The sequence below is a fragment of the Photinus pyralis genome, unplaced genomic scaffold (genome assembly GCF_008802855.1).
Source record: "Photinus pyralis isolate 1611_PpyrPB1 unplaced genomic scaffold, Ppyr1.3 Ppyr1.4_LG6, whole genome shotgun sequence".
Classification (NCBI taxonomy): domain Eukaryota; kingdom Metazoa; phylum Arthropoda; class Insecta; order Coleoptera; family Lampyridae; genus Photinus; species Photinus pyralis.
Window position 1 is genome coordinate 16999792 of NW_022170663.1, and position 21836 is coordinate 17021627.

Below are 21836 nucleotides of genomic sequence, written 5' to 3' on the forward strand. Positions count from 1 at the left end.
AAAACATGTATACCAATTATCAAAGCGATCGGACGTTTCTAAACAAAGTCACCATGCCCATGGACAGACAGACAGCGGTAGATACAAAATTATAAACGATCTCGAGGATCGATAATGAAATTGAATGGTCTATGTTCGCTAGGTCCTTTTTAGGCAATATTTAAATCAGTTCTTTTCCTTCCATTAATCCCGATTAAACCCTTGTAAAACTTGTACTTAATTAATACACCCTTCTAATAAATTTATTTGCTGTATCATTTCTCACTTTTCTTAATGCTTGTCATTTGCCAAGCCGTTGAAATTAAAATTCTAACTAAATCGAAGGTACAAAATGCAAAATCCCAAAAATTTGTGTTGAAAAAATTCCCTTGGCAATTCTTGTCCTGGCCACATAAATCACAATTTCATAAAATTAGGGCGGGCGCACTAAGCTCTTTCTGTGTTTAAGAACATAAAGGTCGAACCCAACAAACATGCCTCAAAAATACATGCATCGCAATGACATAATCTTGTATGAATCGAGTCTTTAGTAAATGTGATAGGAGGCGCGGTTTGACATACACTTCGGAATTTTTTTAAAAAGCATTTTTTTCAGACTTCAATAAGAATAATGTAAATATTACTATTTTATGGCGATACTAATCCGTAAAAACGAAAGAAACAAAAACAACGAATATATACACTATCCAAGACAAAGTTTTCCAGACAAAAAAGAAGAATATTTAAAAAATAGTCATGTTTACATTTTTGAAATTAGAAAGAGATGCTCTATCAAATGACACAAAAAAGTAAAAATGACTTCCATAAGAAAAAACAAGATTGATGATGGTTAACCGAAGACGAAACGTCAGATTTAAAATTTAAAACTAGCATCTTGTAGAGGGAAAAAAGTGGCTCTAATGCGTCATTTATTTCGAAATATCTTTTTAAATAACTTCGGTAAAAAATAAGAACGATTTTGCAAAATTTCGTTTTGCTCAGTATATCTCCGAAAGTAGGCGGAATTTTTCACTTTTAAAACGGCACTTTATTAAGCATCAAAATAACTTTGCTAAATTTAAACTACTTACCTACCTATCTCTTACAGTTTACGAGATCCCCATGGTGGCCCTCGAATTTGCATCAGCCTGTATACCAACTAGAGGCGAATATAATTTCTGATTTTGATAATTGAGAGTATAGGTACTCGGTATTTTTTCGAAGGAAACGAGCATCTACTTTAGCTGGATTAGCTGGATTTAGACACGTATAGAAATAAAATAGTAAACGAGAACATAAAAGGATCGACATTAAAATATCATATTAGAGTAAAATTGCACATTTAGCTTCTACTTTTATTACTATTTACTGTTATTTTACCGAGGTACCTACTTCATTTAGTATGCGTATCAATTAATGGAAGGAATTTCTACAACCTGCAAGATTCTAACGTATTTCAAACAAAAGCAAATTTAATTATTGGTAAGGATTACCTACTATTATAGTGGATTCATTGCTGAAACAGATATCCAATAAAAATGAATAATCTCTGATAAGACCAATTATTATAATACTACACGAATCTTGGGATTTACCTTGTCTTATCAAGTACTTACTCCGCTAAAATTGTGCAAATCTGTATAAATTGCAGAAAAGAATTTTTCGGAGATAATTTAATATCTACAAAAAAAATTGCGAATGGTTAAATATGGAAATGTAGAAATTTGCTGACGCGATTTCCCGGAAACGAACGTTGTTATGGCAACTAATTCTCCCTTTTTCTATTTCATTGCACACTGAAGGTATTCGCTCACTGTAAAGGTATAAATAATCGGCAGAAAGTAATTTCGAAAGTTTTAATAATGTCAAGCGAACCGAAATTTACAATACTAATTCCATCGGGCACTCGATAAAAGGCCGGTATCGAATCGTTTGTTTGCTAGAAACAGTTGCGTTTCAGAACGGCTAGTGTTTTTTCCACATTGGAAATGGGATTGTTATGTGCGTGCGTACATTTTGTCGGCTTCTCCGGCGAAAAATTATTTTTAAGTAAATCCTAAAATTAGATTTTTAGATTTTGAGGTCGATACCGAAGATTTCTCCAGACGGTTCTAAAAAGAAGATATGCAGAGGTTTCTAAGTTCTTCCTGGGGACATTACCAAGATAATTTTAAGAGGAATATTTTTAAGGGCGGGCCTAAAAAATTTTTCGAAAGTTTCTTTGTGACAAGGCATCGACATAAATAGCAATAACCGCCGCAATGCAGCATGGTCGATCCTTACGAGAAACTTCTGACCATGCAGATACTTCAGTTAACCAAATGCCGGCTAACAGTCCCTTCAGGTGACACAATAATTTTTGAAATATCCGATGACTCTCTCCTATCCATCTTGCATTTGAGATACAGCTCCCATTCCAACATTGCTAGCGTCCGTGTCCAACACGTAGTCTCTTTCTCTTCTTGGATAACTGAGGACTGGAGCCGTAACTAAACCTTATTTAAGATCTTCAAAAGCTTGCTTACATCCATCCTCCAATTTGAAATGTCGGTGTTTCTCTGTTAACTTGGTCAACGGTTTTGCAATATCCACCCTCACTTCATTCTCTGAAACCAAATGACCGCCCAACCTCATTAACGTGTCTTCGAGAGATCCTTAAGGTGTTCTTCAAACGTTCGGCCAATTACAAAAGGCACATTTTCCAGGATAAATCTCTCAAGACCAGTTCCATTAATCTCTCAAATGTCGCGGGGGCGTTACACAAACCAAAGGGCATGACTGTAAATTGCCATAAACCCGACCCTATGCTAAGGCTGTCTTCTCCCGATGTTTAGAATGCAGACCAACTTGATAGTGGCCGCTTTTCATAATTAAACCGCATTTATAGCCCGTAAGCGTATCTACTAGCGTGTCATCTATTCGGGGCAACGGATAACTAACCTTCTTTGTTACGCTGTTTAGTTGCCTATAATCTTATTAGCGGTAAATTAACCTTTTAGCTTCTTGGCAAATACTTACATAAGGCTGTGATCATAGCGTGAAGCCTTTTTGGGCACAAAGTGTCATTACCCTTGACTGTTGTCAGGCAACACGCGACTGCAGATACTGGGGCACACGTCCCATTCTCAGTGCTTTTATTTAACTTGGTTGGGAATGAGTTCAAATTCGAAAGCCGAACAGGCGTTAGTTGTTTAGCATTTATTTACATTCTTTTCTTTCTAGAATGTTGTTGATTGTTGAAAGATGCTACAGAATGTTCTTGAACAAACACGTCATTATTTCTTGGAAAGATTACGCCTTCGTTCTTTATCGCCGATTACTAACCTTTCATAGCACTCCACTATCTATTGGAATTTAATAATAATAATAATAAATCGTTTATTGGGTTTAACGTGGAATACATCATCAGGTACATGAGCATGATCATTACAATTTCTTAGTCCTTCCAGTTTCCCCCAAGGGGTTAAGATTCAGATTGGTCGAAAACATTAACCGTCTGGTCTACCACTCAGCCCCAATACGCCATAGAGAGGCATACTTCAGTCGTGGAAATCTACCTACATCCATTAAATTGTGAAAAGGAGAGAAAGTTATCAGTCAATGATTCCAATTGAGTAAGATGGTACAAACGTACATTAATTATAGGCATTATACTTCACCAGAATAAAGCTTACTTTTAATTAAGGTATTGAACTGTGCTAGCGACATAGATGAAAAGTTAACTTTTAGTTTCTTTAGATAAAAAGCTATTAAATAAGAGTGTTTGCGTAGTAAAAGGACCTGCACTTACCCCAATTCCCCAAAAGAACCAGTATTTATTGGCACCAACTTTGTTGCTCTAGCGCGCGCGCTGCACTGCCCTCTTTCCGGCACTCCCTCTCCTCGTGCAGGATTGGGATAGGATATGCGGGATTCATAAATTAAATTTGAATTCAAAATAGGTGATATGATTCCGGACTTAACATTACCACCCATCAAAAAACAATAGTTTTTTCTGTTACACAAAATAAAATAAAAACTTGTATTATTCACTCAAGCAACTTAACTAACTAGGTATATATAAGAAAGAACAAAAAAAGAAAAGAAAAAAAATTATTATTGAATCGGCAGTGGGCACAATTTTACCACTGGCCGTTTATAAATACCGTGAGATGTTTTTACAGTGGCAACGCGGACCACTCCATCTGTACCTGGATGCACCTCAATTATCCGTCCTAGAGGCCAAAATAATGGAGTCTTTTGTTCATCTTTAATTAGAACAAGTGCATTCTCTCGGATATTAGTGGTTTTATTGTACCATTTGCTTCGCTGTTGAAGCGTATGTAAATATTCTAAATGCCACCGTTTCCAAAAATCATGATGCATTCTCTGCAATAGCTGCCATCGATTTAATCTATTTAATTTTATATGTGAAAGATCTGGATCCGGTATAACCGAATTTAATGGCTCCAAATTTAGAAAATGAGATGGCGTGAGTGCCTGCAGATCATTAGGATCTTGTGAAATGGCGCATAAAGGACGAGAGTTTAAAAGAGCTTCTACTTGCGTTAAAAAAGTATATAGTTCCTCATATGTTAATATTTGAGTTCCGATTACTCTCTTAAGATGAGTCTTAACAGCTTTCACCCCAGCCTCGCTTAGACCGTTAAAATGTGGCGCTCCAGGTGGATTAAAGTTCCAATTTAAATTAAGTTTAGTTGCAGCTTGTTGAGCAAGTTCGATAAATTGACGATTTGCACCAATAAAATTAGTACCTTGGTCACTAAATATTTCGGAACATCTGCCTCTGCGGGCTGTAAATCGGCGAAAAGCGGCGATAAATGAATCTGAAGAGAGGTCTGATGCAAGCTCTATATGAATAGCTTTTACCGCACAACAGACAAAAATGTATATGTATGCCTTTAGAATTTTTGGTTTTCGAGTTTTTCCTAAAGTTATCATAACGGGTCCCGCATAATCTAAACTGACTACAGAAAAAGGTTTCAACTGCGATACTCTATAGGACATAAACGGCACATTAACTCTTGGACAGACTCTAAAACATCTTATACACTTAGATATGCAATTAGTTATGGCACGTCGTGGTGACAGAATCCAAAATCTTTGTAATAATAGAAAGTGAAGGGTTTTATATCCTGGGTGTAAATATTTTTGATGCGTATGTTCTACAATTAATTGTGTTATCCTATGATTACTTGGCAATAAAAGCGGATGTTTTGCGTCAAATGCGAGATTTGAATAACGTAATCTTCCACCCACCCTAAGGCAACCAACCTGGTCAACAAAAACAGCAAGTTTGCGAAACGGCTTAGGAACCGGAGTGTTTTGCTGAATTGCTCGAAAAATGTCAGAAAATGTCTCGAGCTGAGCATGTTTTATAATAACCGTCAAAGCGTGTTCTATTTCACTAATATTGATTGTTCTTGGTGGTTGAAAGTTTTTGTTCCTCAAACAATGTATGAAACGATAAGTTAAAGCTAAAATTCTTTGAATCTTTTGAAGTGATGAGAAATTTTGGAGAAGTAAAGTGATACAATGTTGCTCCACGACTGCATTTAGGACCACATATTTCGTTTCCTCCTCTGCGGTTGCTTCCAAATGATTTGGTTGCAAAGGCCAATTCTCCCTTGATTGTGAGAGCCAAGAAGGACCTGCCCACCACAACGAATGTGCGAGTAGCTGGGATGGGGTTATACCTCGAGACCCCACGTCGGCGGGGTTATCTTTTGTTGGAACGTAATGCCATCGAGCTTCTGGCAATGTTTCCTGAATATGCGAAATTCGATATGCAACAAAAACCTTTTTTGTGTAAGGTAACGAATTAATCCAAGCGAGGGTGGTTTGACTATCCGACCAAGCGTGTAGCTCATTAATAACTACATTAGGTAGCATTGACTGAATATTGGCAATCAAATCTACCAGCATTACAGCAGCACACAGTTCCAAACGCGGTATAGATAAAGTTTTTAGCGGGGCGACGCGAGATTTTCCAGAAACAAGGAATAACTTAGTTAAACTATCGGATAAGACAATTTTAAAATAAACAACTGCGCAATATCCCATTTGCGACGCGTCGGCAAAACCATGCAACTCCGTATAAAGTGCGTCCTGACACAAAAACAACCTAGGAATGCTTATTTTTGAAAGATATGATAACTCAGATCTGAATTGATGCCACTTTTGTACGATAGAATCTGAGGGAGGATCATCCCACCCGACCTTTGAGATCCATAACTGTTGCATAATAATTTTTGCGAACATTACACACGGCGATAGGAAACCTAAAGGGTCATAAATTCTGGAAATTTCAGATAAAATATATCTCTTAGTGACCAACGGATCATGGGATGTGTAAGAATAAAAGAAATTATCATCTATCGGATTCCAATGTAACCCTAGAACTTTAACGGAAGATGGTGCTTCTTTGTTAAAATCGATGAGATGTTGATGTTGCGATTTAATTAATTCTGAGTGGTTGCTTGCCCATTTTCTCAATTGAAACCCGCCTAGTTCCATAAGTTCAATTAACTCTTTCTGTAATTTTAACGCCGATTCTATGCTAGTTGCACCGTAAACAACGTCATCGACATAAATAAAATTCTGCAATACGTGCGATGCGAAAGGGAATCTATTTTCGTATATTTTGGCGAGTTCTTGGATTGTGCGATTAGCCAAATAAGGCGAAGAAGCGAGCCCATAAGTTACTGTGTTAAGACGATATTCATTAATGGGTTCGTTTGGGGAAAAACGCCACAAAATGCGTTGAAAATCTCTATGTTTGGGTTCCAAATTAATTTGTCGAAACATTTGTTTGATATCGCAAATAATTGCAATTGGAAAACATCGAAAATTTAATAATATTGCAAATATGTCCTTTTGTAGTTTAGGACCGATAAGTAGCGTATCATTTAAAGATAATCCTAACGATGCCTTTGCGGAAGCATCGAATACAACACGCAATTTAGTAGATAAACTGTCGGGGCGATACACACAATGATGTGGCAAATAGAACCCATTATTAATTTTCAAATCACGAACTACTGACATGTGACCACTCTCGAGATAATCCTTCATAAATTCAGAATATGCAATCCGTAAAGATGGGTTTTTAGCTAGCTTGTTTTCCAAGGAAAGAAATCTGCGTTTTGCTTGACAGTAAGAGTCGCCTAGAACTGGCTGAGAAGCTTTAAATGGTAAAGACACAATGAATCTGCCGCTGGGTTCTCGTTTCACTGTGTTAGAAAAAATCGTTTCACACAGTTGTTCCTCTGGAGTCAGAATTACGGTACTCTTCGGAACCTGCTCAACTTCCCAAAATTTTTGTAGAGTTCTGTTCAATGAAAATTGTGCGAAGACGTGAAATGAAAACGGATTTGCATTGTCGCTGGAATTGCGAAGGACCGAAGCGGTGCCCTGTAGTATCCAACCAAATATACTGTCAATAGCTACTGGCTGATCGGCTGTACCAAATATGCGATCTTTGTTAAATATGTACGGTGTGAGTTCAGCACCAATTAAAATGTCGATAGACGAAGGTATGTTGAATTTGGGATCTGCGAGGCGTAAATTGGTGATATGTTTGCAATTTGAAACATCAATTTCCATTTGAGGTTGCTTCGAACAAATTTGGGGCACGATCAAAGCTTCAAAATCAAATTTTGGATTTTGGCAATGTGCAGGTTGCATGTGGCATAGGACACTTCCTTTACTGCACTGAGTGGACATATTATTCAATCCATGAATTGTTAACGATGAACGCTTGGGTTTTAAACCTAACCGATTAACACAATTATCAGAAATAAAATTGATCATACTTCCAGAATCAATTAATAAGCGAACTGGTTGATAATTACCCCGTATGTCTTTAACATTAACAACTGCGGTCGATAAAAGCACTGTCGAAATTTGATAATTAGAAGTAATATTAGTCATTACGCTCAATGACTGCGTTTGCGTTATTTCGTTAGCGCTCACGGACTCTGAAGAAGTCGAAGGAATTACAGTATCCTCACTTGGTACTGATAAAACCTTTGCGTTAAGATGTAACAGAGTGTGATGCCTGCGATCACAGACATGACATCTTGCTGTAGATTTGCAATGAAAAGCAGTGTGTAAAGAACTAAGGCAATTTTTACAAAGTTTCTTCGTGCTAGCTATTTGAATTCTGTCTTGAACTGGTCTTGACAAAAATTCAGTGCATTTATATATGCCATGCGGCCCCGAACAATGTGAACACTTCAAAGTATTTCTAGTACTAGATTGCGTTTGTGAAGTATTGGTGGCGTCAGTATTTAAAAGATTGGAAATCTGATAACCACGTTTAATAGTTTGTGGAATAGGTGAAGCGGCTGCCATCTTCGACTTGGGAGACATTAATTGTAACGAATCTAGTGCCTTTGACTGATTTTCTAAAAATGTAATTAATTGTTTATATGAAGGGAGCTCAATTTCACTATGTTCTAGTTCAAAATCTGTCCGGGTTTTGGTATCTAACTTTTGCAAAAGCATATTAAACAATAGAAAATCCCAAGAATTGACTGGAAAATTGAGAACCTTTAAAGATTCAATGTTTTCGTGAAACGTGTCTAAAAGTAACCTTAAATCTTTGGAATTAGGGCGCTGCAAAGCAGTGGCGTTTTGTAATTGTTGATAATAGGCTGTAGCAAGTAATCTTTTATTCTCGTATCTATTTTTTAGAATTTGATAAGCTGTGTCATAATTAATTTCAACTAACGGCAAACCTTTAATAATATTATGAGCTTCGTCGCGTACTGAAGTTATCAAATGATGAAATTTTTCGATTTTAGAGATGCTGTCATTGTTATGCACCAATGAATTAAATAAGTCTATGAAAGCTGGCCATTCCTTGATATCACCAGCAAACTTTGGGATCTGAATTTTTGGTAATTTTTGTATTGTTTTTGCGTTAGAATTTTCTGTATGTATATGAGATTTATTAATTATAGCACATAACGCCTTTATTTTATAAAAAATAATATCTGTATCTGAACGAATTTTGTCATGTTCCGGAAAATCCTCATCTTTAACTAACCCTATGATATAATTGTGATATTCTTGAAATTCCTTATAATTGGTATCTACTTGAAGTGCTCTCGCCAAGAAGATAGCTTTTCTTGATTCATCTAACTCCCCTTCGCCTTCCCGTAAAGTTTCTTTTAATCTAGACATCGCGGTATTTCGTAAAAGAATAGATTTGTTAAATTTAGCTGCTACGGTTGGGTTCATTCTTGAAAAATAGTAAATTTAAGCAATATGAAAAATAAGAGAAAAAATATCGAATCCGAATTTTTATCGTTATACGGAACTACAATGCGACCAGGTACAGATAGAGCGCAGACACAGACACACCAAAATTGTATGGCTGTATTGATAACGACACAACCTTGTCGTTGCGAACAAAATTATCGAATTTGTTTATTTATCTATTGCTTGAGCTAATAACGTAATTGCGTAATTAAGCAATTAATAAGGATTAATTCGTGTATAATTTATGTGGTGGAAATATGAAATTACCGTAACCAAACTACTATCAAAATCAAAAATCAATTATGATGAGTTTTAATTTATGAAATGGTAATTAAAGGATTTAAATCCGGGACGAAGGACCATCAATGTTTGCGTAGTAAAAGGACCTGCACTTACCCCAATTCCCCAAAAGAACCAGTATTTATTGGCACCAACTTTGTTGCTCTAGCGCGCGCGCTGCACTGCCCTCTTTCCGACACTCCCTCTCCTCGTGCAGGATTGGGATAGGATATGCGGGATTCATAAATTAAATTTGAATTCAAAATAGGTGATATGATTCCGGACTTAACAAAGAGAAGGACCTTTTATATAATTGAAGATTATGCTTAGGGATTGTAATAAGTAAATCCTTTCTTCGTATATTAATATTATGAGTGTCAATTCTGAAACGTATTAAGTTAACGAGAAATTGTGGGCATTTATTGACAACTATTTTATAAAAAGTGCAGTAGCAATGCAGCTTCCTTCGATCTTCCATTTTCAACCAACCTGCCTTTCTAATGTAATGGGAAATTCCTTCCCTTCTTCTGACGCCAAATATAAACCTAAGACAGGAGTTTTGAACGATTTGAATTCGTCTTATTTCACAGGAATCCAAATTTGAACTGTAGACGACATCACAATAATTAAAATTCGATAAAATGAGAGTATCGCAAAGCAACTTTTTTAAATGTTGGTTTAATGAATGCCTATGAGAATACAACAATTTCAGCGTAAAATATGATTTTTGTATTAATTTTGAGATATGCAACTTAAATCGCAAATCTGAATCCATAATGAGCCCAAGATTTTTAGCACTATCCACAAGTGGGAGTATTGTACCGTTCATGGACACTCGAGTGAGATTTATTAACGGCAGTCTATTCCTCTTACTCCCAAAAAGCATAACTTTACATTTATTAGAGTTTAACATAAGATTATTTTTATTAGAATTTGTTGACAATTGTTGGAGGTCCCGATTTAGATTGTTTACTGCACTTTGAAATTCATTTTTAGGGAATGAGATATAGATCTGAGTATCATCCGCAAAAATATGGAATTTGGTATGCTTTATGTCCTTATATAAAAACGCGGTGTAAATCGAAAAAAGTAGGGGACCGAGTATGGAACTCTGAGGCACTCCCGACTGTACTGTAACAGCATTTGATTGATTATTTCCCAGGCACACGATCTGTTTTCTATTACATAAATAGCTACGAAAAAATGCAACTGCTTCAGCGTTAAGACCTAGGAAACCTAAAATGGACACAAGCAGAGAATGATTCACAGTGTCGAATGCCTTTGAATAGTCAAGAAGCGCTAATAATAAACAGTTACCTTGATCCAGAGCTTTTAATATATCATCAACAATATCGACAAGTGCTCCAGGGCAACCATACCCAGCACGAAATCCAGATTTCTGAAATTTTAGTTACAATAAGTTTTAGTACTCAAAATATATCGAAAAATCAGCTGAACAATTGTTTCGAATTTTTTTGGTTTTCAGAGACGAATTCAGGGTGCTTTTAAGAAAACTCTTAAATAATAATAAAATAAATAATAAAAGCCGGCTCGTATGGCGCATACAAAGGGTCCCTGGTTCGAATCCGGGTTCGGGCATGGATATTTGTAAATGTATAGTGGGTTGGGTTAGTAGAGTAGCCTTGGCTGAAACCCCCTCTCTCAAAAATAAAGCTAAAAATAAATAAATAAATAATAAAAAGTTAAATGAAACTGTTTATCGTATCTTTGTGATGACTAGTGCACTATACCGCACCTTTCCTCTACACTATACTCTTATCTTTTCTTACGATGTGCTTTTTTTCTGGTAATCTCCTTTACCACTCCTAGATCGGTTACTACTTATCTAAGCACTTTTGGATTCGATTTTCTAGCAGAATTTTTGCTAAGATGTCACCACAAAAACAAGAGCTTGAAGTAACATAAATTAAAGAGGGAAAATGCGAACCTGATACATTGATTGGACATCAAACCATTTACAAAAAATGCGATTTTTACGCACATGTAAAGAAAAACATAATTTCTCAATAGGCTACGTTATGTCCAACCCTTATGGTCACGATAAGTCTATGTCTATGTAAGAGATGAATGTAGTTATATGTACCTAGCTAGTTCATAAGAAGTATAATAAATGTACGACATAGGAGAAGTGAAATGGAAAATAGAACAAAGTCATCATATAATTGTAGTACCTAAGATTAAGGTGTCAACGTATTTAATACATCTGATAATTGAAATTGGTTAATTATCGGCTATGTTTAAACTAGGATTAGGTCGTCTAACATAATTACCGATAAATCAGCTCATACGTCAGTCACTCTCTTAACTGTGCAACCCAAAAAAGAAAAATCCCTTAAAACTGGTAATCCCGCTCCTATCTCGCTTGTATACCCGCGAGAAATGCTTTAATCTTCTTTTCCCAGTACTTTTTTTACTTGTTTAGTTTATGAATCAACGCTTTTAGATATAAACGGGATGTAAGTCGATGTAATCTTCAGAAATCGTCCGGCAGTGATCGAGTTGACATATCCCGAAATGTACATCCATTTAGAAAGTGCGTTATTTCTGTACTTTTTCGTACAATTGTGTTCACCAGCCCAAGTGCGAATAACGTTCGAAAAATGTGACCTGAAGGGATTCACCTGCGTAGCATCGCCGGAGGTATCAGGCAGGCACGATATAACGTTTCAATGCACCAACGTAACGGGACAGGTGAGTTTTTGCACCTCGCGCACTGGTTGACCTTTGCGAAAATAATCTGCATTTGTAGGACATTCAATTTTACCTTTGGGCGTTCAGCGCTCCTGGTACGATACAATCGTTGACGTTACACAATTGCGAAAAAGTGCAGCTATCGCTGACCTGCAGCGGCGACAATAGACCAATTCAGTGGGTGAAGTTTAAAAATATTGGATCACTGGAATGGTTGCCACCGAACGTTCCACACAACCCTCCGAAGATGATCTTCGAGAATATCTCAAGAATAGAGATACTACCAAGACAGACGTTTGCGCAAATTAAGAAGATATTTTATAAACCTGGGTGTTATCTTCCGGCTTTCGATCTTAACGCGTTGGAATTCAGGAACGTCAATTTCGGCACTATTGAATCGGGTGCTTTTGACAATTTATCCGACATGACCAACTTCGAGTGGACAAACGTGACCGTTAGCAGAATTGCCTATGCAGCCATGAAAATGCAATTCGTGCAAGGCGGAAAAGGTTCAATTAGTAATTCGAATCTAGGAGTTCTCGAGCCAATGGCGTTACAATTCGTCGGCGACGGTTTGTCCATCAAGAACAATAAAATTGAAGATCTGTCACCGAGTAGCATTAATGGCACCGTTTACGATTTTGAGTTTGTAAACAACACAGTCGATAATTTGCAGTCCAGCGCGATCGCCGTGTTGTCCCAAAACACTTACATTAACAACAACCATTTTAGGAACGTCGAATCAGGCGCGTTTAAAAAAGTAAGTCCCGGTCTGCTGCACGATTCCCAGCGAAACTTTGGCACCCTGTACTTCGTTTACGATTTCAATAATAATCTTTTCGAACATGTGGAGGATAAAGGTATCCGTCCGGATATTGAGGCATACAAGAACGTTGCTTCGCTTGTTAACTTCACTGAAAACACCCTGCAATGCTCCTGCGAAACCATATCGTGGCTTGGCGCCGAGGTCGACCTAGGATTCAACTATACCGTTCTAAAGGATTTCAACACAATGATTTTAGATCCCAAGAATAAAAATAATTGTAATTTCAATCCGTGCATGTGCTTTGGTGTCAGATCTCCAAACAAAAGGAGTTCTGCAACTGCAGCTGTATTTTAATTTTGTTCTCGAATTTGTTATAAATAAACTATTTATTTTGTAGTGAATCATTACTCATTATCAGTAAGTGTGGGTAATGAAGTAGATAGTACTTCCTCTGTAACGATGATTAGCCAGAATTGTATCATTCAATTTTATGGTGCTTTATCAAATATATCAAGGAGAGGATTTGCAATTCGTGTTGCATGAAGATTTTATCTTACCTTGGTGATTGATAGGGTTTGAACTCTCTGGGTATGGAACGGGTGACAACCTCAGTTACTTTTCAGAGAGGACCATAAAGTTGGCACCCCCACTTTACACAAATCAAGTAGAAAAATGCCTCGCGTTTAGGACTAATTAAAGACTAATTTGTACCCACAAAATTAGACTTTGTATCCGCTTAGTTTTTCCGGAAAACCGATTTTTAAAATGGGGATGCTAACTTGAAATCAAGTTAGTACTTCCACTTTTCCCGATTGAAATTGTATTAGTTGCATCATAAACTATGAATTAAAGACCAATTTGGACTTAGATTTTCATGGTTTAAACAATTTATACATATTTATTAAAACTAAATGGAACGTATAAATTAAGTACTAATTTGTACCTACAAAATTAAAATTTGTACCCGCTTTGGTTCCGTTCCGGTTAGTAGACCAGACTTTCCACTTGCCCTTTATGAGTATGCTCTTTTGATACGTTTCGAGATATTCGCTTTTAAAGATTTGACATCACTAATGGATATATTTCTTCCAAACGTACAATCGTCCTTTGTGAGTACCCTCCTCCGACACTTCGCACTAGAGATATTAGGACCAATCACGTTAAGGGGTCGAGGATGAAGACTGTAGTTGGTAGAAACTAATTCCTTTCGTTAACACATTTTATTAGAATACCAGAAAAGATAAAAAAAACTTCTAACCCCCACCCCCTTTCCCCTTCACCCTCTCGTCTTAAAAAGGAGTCGCGGATAAAAGTTATAGTTTGTAGAAACCAATCATTTTAATGAGACGCTTGATTAGTAAACCATGCACGTGTGTCTACACGTTACAATTTCCTCGTGGGTACATACAATACATTTATAACGGTCTTGAAATAGATTACCTACTTTGTAATAGTTAAGTAATATTTATCAATTTATCACGCAAAATTTATAACGTAATACGAGAGACAATCGATGTTAGAAGTGACTCGAAACACAATTCGATTTGCTTATATAGCAAACGCCGGTCTTTCTCAAAAGTTCTCGAACGCTTCCGAACGCTCCCGAATATTCTAGTATGTTCTCGAACAAACACGCCATATTTCCCGATAAAATACGTAACATCCGCTTGAGTTTCTTATGTCTATCGGGATTTCTAGAATATTCGCTACAATATACATAAACAAATATAATAAAAATGAACAATTTAACATTAAGCACATTAAAGCTCTTCAAAATTGTACGCTCATTTTTCTATCGGAAGTTGTTTTACTTTTTTTTAAAGTGGATTTTTATAACAGTATAAACAGTAACGTAGTTGTATTTCACTAATTTTTATTAAGAAATTAATTGGTCGCGATCGATTTCGAACGAGCTTCGTCCATCATCAGGCGACAGGTACTGTAAACCATTAGTGTTAGTATAGTTATACATTAACAATTATTGTTCACATAATATTACCGTCATTACAATATAACAAAATAAAAACGAATCATGAATATGAAGATGTTGGAGGGTGTGTGGTTCATCTTCCGCAAGAGCACCTCTGAAAAGAATTATGCGGGTTACTTTGTAATTTCCACGACAACTGTAAGTGGTGAGTAACGGGCAAATATATACCATAGCAGGTATCAAGTAGCGAAAACCCGAGTCTCTAGGTGACCCAAGTTCTCTAAAATGAATAATTGCCACTATCCGTCATTTCCAGAGAAAATACATACTTAAAATTATCACATTTTGAAAAAATTTGAACGAAATTACTCTTTGAAAATATCTCAATGACAGAACCAAATTAGGCTCGCATGACTTTTACTTCCACGCACATTTAGTGCAGTATGCGGAGTAGTCAGAAGGGCAGATTCCTGCAAAAGGTGGTGTAAACGATTTTGTCATTTTAAATGGTTTATTTGGGTCCAAATAACATGCATTTGAAGAGTGCACACCAATTTTTTCCAGGCAGCCTAAAAACCTCAAAATGTTCGGACTTTTTTCAGTTTTTCGCTTAAAACTCGAAAATGGTCCATATTTTATGAATAACACTTCTTTAGTAAAAAAAGGAAACAAAACTCTACGTCGATCAAAGGATGAAGAAACAAAATCGGTTCAATAGAAAAATTTTTACAAGCGATCAAAGAAATCCCTTAAACTCCTCGTCAATTCCCGGAGATACACGGAAATCCCTGAAATCGGATAAAATTCCTTATAAAACCTCATAAAATCTTTTCGAAATCTGCTTAAATTCTTCCCCATACTTGCTTTTGACACTCCATCCCAATACTTTACTACCGCCGCTTTCATATAGAATCGTCACAACTTCTCACAGGTATTATCAAATAACAACAATATTTGCGATTGTTATATTTCAAATAGTGCGTGGCAATATTGAGTAAAACAATTAGAAGCAAAAGTTTATTTTTTAACGAGCCAAAGAAAGCTATTTCAGTGACAAAATTGGAAAAATCAAAAGGAAAGTCAGATTTTGGTTGTTTCCATGTGAGAATGAAAATTAATTTAGAACACAATCTCATGGGTTAAAAATTTGTAGTTCACATATCATATTTTATCAGGCACGACTTCATTCGGTACGGCAAAACAATTATTGAAAGGTAAAAGTGAACGCACGTGCAGATAAGCGCATCAGGTGATTAATCTCTACCTACTTACGTTACCGCCCCTCCATCAAAAATATAACTTTTGATCAAATAATTCGATCGTGTTAACGTGAAGTGCAGTGCATCTTGTGCGGAATGGTCTCCCAAAATTTCAAATGGTTCGAAGGAGAGTGCCTAGTATCGAAAGCAAGAAAGCTAAGGGTGAATTTTGACAAGCACAGATTAGGTACCGCGTAAAATGCAGTAAGTAATTTGGATTTTTACATTTAAACATTGGGCATAAAATGCAAAATGATTTTGGAGTTGGACAATAGGTGAAGTATAATGTCTAAATATTGTGTATGGAAATTTACCTCCACACATGTAACTGCCGTTAGTTTCAATCAAGCATTTTCCAAATCAAAAATTTATACACGACAATTACAATCATCTTATCTATCCAAGTCTAAAATTAGAAACACATGTGTAGTCCATTGCGTCGGCGGCGTCGGCATTTTAAACAGGGGTTTATAAGTCTGTTGATAATCTTATTCTTAACAAAAACCGCACTTGCCTTTTTATTAGTTTTAATAATAATTGTCGCAGAGTTTACTAATTTTGAATTTATTTTGATACGAGGGAACCAAATACCTCTCTCGCAAAATGAAAGGTCTTGAAATCGAGACATGCAACTCAAGATTATTGTGTCACCCCATGCCTAAAAACTGTACGAAAAGGGTAACTAGCAATTTCATTTTTTCTCTCTGTATTCATGTTAAATCCGGGTCCTGAGAGGCATTTAATTGGTTCAAAAATCCATTCACAAATTTCTTTAGAGTTGGAGAATCGAAAAGTGGATTTCCATTTTTCCATTATTACCTCTTGCATGAGTGTTTTAATGGTATTTGTCTCAGCAACCATCACAAATGGAACGATTGTACTTGAGGCTATACCCAGGTTTCGGGCATGCCTTTTTAATCTGTAAAATTGCTACCCCAAACGACGCCCCTAGGGATGTTGTAAAGCACATTAGAAATGCTGTAGAAAATTCAAATTCATTAGCCCATTGCGTAAAGACGTGGTTTGGGTAAGTGTAACATCTAAAACGACGGTTTTAGAGATGTTCTAAATTTCGGGTGCTCATTAAATTTGATATGAAAATTAACTAAAAATACTGTAGTTGAAGCGTGTTAGAATTTCGGAAATGAAATTATTATGGTGGTAACGCAACCACAAACGATGCCATTTGGGTGGTGTATTTTTTAACGACAAGTACCTTACAGTTTAGGAATAACTTGAAATAATGTAGAAAGTTCAAATTCATTAGTAACTTGACCAAAAGACGTAGTTTTGGCAAGCATTACATCCCAAAACAATGTTCTTAGGGACTTTACAAGTTTGGGGTTGCTGTTTTCATGACCCAGCACCTTGCAATTTATATAAAAATGAAATACACTTTCGCTTGCCAGTTATTAGATAAGGGATAAGGCGGACTGACCTTTTCGGCTTATACGTCACAAATGCCGCTGCTTACTGACATGAGGGCATCAGTTGCAGTGAAAGGGTGGTGTTGGTAGAGCATTCAAGCAATTTGGATGAGTCTTCTTCATTCCGGTCTTGTTCATTTCGTCTCATTCAATAATTTCCAACAAATTTCAAAAATGGTCTAATTTTAAATTTTTGGTACCTACTTTTTGAATTCGGATGTCGTACATTCTTTAAGAAGGGAGTAGTGGATTTTACCGTTCCTTTAGGAGCCACAACGCATAAAAAAAATATTAACTCAGTTTTTTAGAAAAGTTTGAATAAATGGGTGTTTATTGACGCAGAATTTTGGTTTTTTTTTACTAAAGAAGTGTAATTCCTAAAATATGGACCGTTTTCGAGTTTTAAGCGAAAAACTGAAAAAAGTCCAAACATTTTGAGGTTTTTTGGCTGCCAAAGTTGTGTCGGGAAAAAATTGGTGTGCACTCTTCAAATCCATGACTGTTATTTGGACCCAAATGGACCATTTAAAATAATAAAATCTTTTACACCCCCTTTTGCAGGTCAAAATTGTCTGCATACTGGACTAATTCACTTTCTTAACAATATAGAGCTGTTAATTTAGAATACTAGTAGTGAAAAAAATAGCATCTTTGTTATTATTATAGGTACTTACAGATTTGGTTAAATTGGAAAAGCTGTACAGTTTTTGATGCTAATGAATATTCCGATGCGAGATTTTGAAAGAAATAAATCGTTTCGCTTTCGTAGATAATTGAAAAAATGGGAAAAATCGCCATTTTTAAAAAAATTCAAATATTTTAGTAACAAAGAGAGCTATCGAAAAAAGTTTCAAATAAACGTTGCAAGATTTTATGGGCTTAATTCAATGGGCGTACAAACAAATTTTCAAAATGGCAGATTTCGAGATATTGACATCAACTTACTTATTTTAAATGGACGCCATATTTGATTTTTATGTCACTCGATAGAGAAAAAAATTACAAAACCAGTGATACTAAACACCTTGCCAGGCGACTATGTGAGACACTAAACGAACGAATTTGGTTTCAATCACAATCGGCCATGGAATTATTGCTATAAGAAATACATTGTAAACTTCGAGGCAAAAAAGCACCGTCAAAATTAAGTACCTATCCCTTAAAGTTAAGCATAATTTAAATACCATAGCAACGATTGTCTTAATAATCGTCGCTATAGATTTTAAGTTCGACTTAACTTTAAGCTTTAAGCAAGGCTTAATTCTGTTGGTGCAACTGGGGCTAAATGTTTAGTATGCAAGTTTATATTAATATCTCGAAAACCGCCATTTTGAAAAAAAAAATTCTTACGTCCATTGAATTTATCCGATAGAATCTTGCAACTTTTATTTGAAACTTTTTTCGTTAGGTAGCTCTCTTTATTACTAAAATATTTGAACTTCTTTAAAGTAGCAATTTCACGCTATTCCAATTATGAAACGATTTATTTTTTTCCAAATTATCACATCGGAATATCGATTAGCATTAGAAACTACACAACTTTGCCAATTAAACCGAATCTGTAAGTATAACAATAGCAAAGAGAGCCATGTTATCCTACTCAATTTAAGACACCCTGTATGATAAAATTTAGTCTTAAACAAAATTGATATAATAATAATAAAACTTTTTAATGCCGTTAGATTACAATGGGTAATATTGGCGCGTCAAAACATATAAAACAATTAATGTATATATACAGTGTAAGGAGTAAAACAACGTGGAGAATAAAATGGTTATGTGACATGTCTCGTATTTGGTTGCTTTTTATGTTTCAAACCGGCCCCAACGTTTTATGAAGAATAACTTTTTTGCGTAAAAAAAGTTTCCCATGGTCTGCGAACTTAATTGGCCACACTGTATAAATCAAATGAAGTGGAAACGGTGGTGAAAATTTGGCCATTTTGTCACATTTGAGCGTACAGATCGACAACGCCAGGTATCATTTCATAAGTATGACAGAATTCTCGTGACCCGGTCAAGTCATACTATAATTTGTTCCTCTGATTAAAGGGGCGATAAAGTTTCTAACAAAACAATTACAAAATAATATCGATTTAATGCGCTTAGTATTCAGCCTGAACAACAAAGAGTAGGTAACGTACAAATCATACATTTGATGAAACAAAACAATCACTCACATAATATCACAGAATACACAAATACTGAAAATTGTAATAAATTAAGACAGCGAAACAACTGAACGCAAGGCGTAGGCTATTCGTCAACCTTGCTGATGAACTATCGTCGTAGTTATCACAAAATCTACTTTGGTCGTAGATTGTTGACGTTTGGCATATCCCATTCGGTGCAATTTTTTGCACTGCTCCCAACGGCAAAATGCAGTCCGAATCAAATATGCACGTGTTATTGTTAGCTTTCTCCAAAATATGTTTATAGAAGTCGTTTATCGGTTCATATCCTACTCCAAAGCTAGTGTTACAACCGAGCCAAGATAGACCCTCACATGTACAGTAAAACGAGTTATTTGCGTAGGTAGTGTGCACGCGACTCCCATCTTGGGGATGCAAACCACCAACGTCGACGTACCTAACGTAATTCCCCAAGAAGTTGAACCTGAATATTCCTTGTCGAGGGCCTATCTTGTTAAACGCCCCCGATTGTAGGTATTGGAATTTATTTCTTAAAACGTCGACGCTTTCGGCACTAATGGCGAGTGCCCCGGACGAGGAGTTTCCAATGGAGTTGGAAGTAAACTCAAATGTTCGCACGCTTGCGCTTATTCCTGCAAAGGACAGGTCGTCGATGCTGGTATCGGCGATTACAAATTTGGACGCGTCCACCTGGACGCCGAGCGCCTCCACGTTGTCCATTGCACTGTTTAGAATGTAAACGCTCGCAAATTTTCTAGCGGAAATTCGGATGCCAGCCGCCTCGATCAAGTCGATCATCGTGTTGGTGATGCGAAAGAGCTGAACGCTGTCCGATAGTTCAATTGCATTCGTCTCGATCACGCCAATTTTGACATTTTCAAAAACCAGCTGCTTGAGTCCACAGTGCTGTTCGTGACAACGCGCTTGCGAAAAGGAACGCTTGGGTATGCTGCGTATGAAATCCACGTGTTCGAAAATAACCGCCGTAGGATTGCAACTGGTGTCATCTTCGAAGATTCTCAAGTTGACGACGTGGTGCACGTATAAAATGGTAATGTTTCGGTAGAGCTCAGTGCAACCGAATCTTAAACGTAAAGTGTGGCAATTCTTTATGGTGAGCTTGTCGATGTCGATATTGGGCGGCAAATCCCAAATCCAGAAATCGAGCGTTATATCCTGTGAAATCTCCAATTAGAGGATCTGTGTCGGGAAACGGTTTTACCTTTAAATCGTCACTGGGGCATTCATAGGTCACATCTTGTCTTCCCGAATGCGACACAGAATCGACACACTGAAAACCTTTCTCCTCGCAACTACGAAACTGCACTTTGAAAGATAAACAACTTTTAAGATACGAAATACACAACAACACGAGAACATCGACTTTCATGTTTATTTATTGCTCACTTCTAACACAAAACTTGTGTTGACATGCAGATTGATACGCTATCTACACGGATACGCGAATTCACTGCGTCATTTTGATATGAGCGCGTCGTCCGTGTGTTCAGGGAGATAAAGATGGTTTTTTTAGTTATTTATAACAATACAATTTATTGTGTCTATATGGATGTTGTAGCGTATTTGGAGCAGCTTCAAAACGAAAACCAATCGCTGACCGCCGACACCGCAATATTGTTTTTCACACAAATGGCATCATACCTACATATAATGTTCTTATCTCAAGATAATGGTTAGAAAATGCGTTACCAAAATGGGATACCGGAAGAATCTTGATGTGCCTAATTCCAAGATGAACCTTTAGGGAAACAGTCTGACCAGTATGTTTGCCCTCGGGCTCGGGACTGTCAAAAATAGGGGTAATCAAAATTATTTATGTGAAATAATTGTGACGAAAATAATGAGGTATTCATGGTTTTCAGAAGTTGAATGGCTTGCTCATGCTTCCCTATGGGTGTAATCTTCGTCTTAAGTTCCAATTTTTTTATCTATAGGTACCTAATCGTTACTTGACTGTAAAATGTCGTTTTTGCTCTGAACTTTTAGCCTTTAGGCTCTAGCGTGACTTTTTTGTAACGCTATATTCATCAAGAAATGATAATC

The 21836-nt window shown here is 36.5% G+C and overlaps 2 protein-coding genes across 2 annotated transcripts; one reads left to right on the top strand and one right to left on the bottom strand.

The window, feature by feature from the left end:
* Window positions 1–12005: 12005 nt before the first annotated feature.
* Window positions 12006–13404, top strand: LOC116173527. Its single transcript, XM_031491040.1, has 2 exons — window positions 12006–12237; window positions 12296–13404. The coding sequence occupies exons 1-2, from the start codon at window positions 12061–12063 to the stop codon at window positions 13355–13357; spliced, it is 1239 nt and encodes a 412-aa protein (XP_031346900.1). The 5' UTR covers window positions 12006–12060; the 3' UTR covers window positions 13358–13404.
* A 6293-nt stretch (window positions 13405–19697) lies between these two features.
* LOC116173526 lies at window positions 19698–21321 on the bottom strand. The gene is made up of 2 exons (XM_031491039.1): window positions 20995–21321; window positions 19698–20948 (listed from the first exon to the last, which is right to left on the bottom strand). The coding sequence occupies exons 1-2, from the start codon at window positions 21160–21162 to the stop codon at window positions 19806–19808; spliced, it is 1311 nt and encodes a 436-aa protein (XP_031346899.1). The 5' UTR covers window positions 21163–21321; the 3' UTR covers window positions 19698–19805.
* Between the last annotated feature and the right edge of the window lie 515 nt (window positions 21322–21836).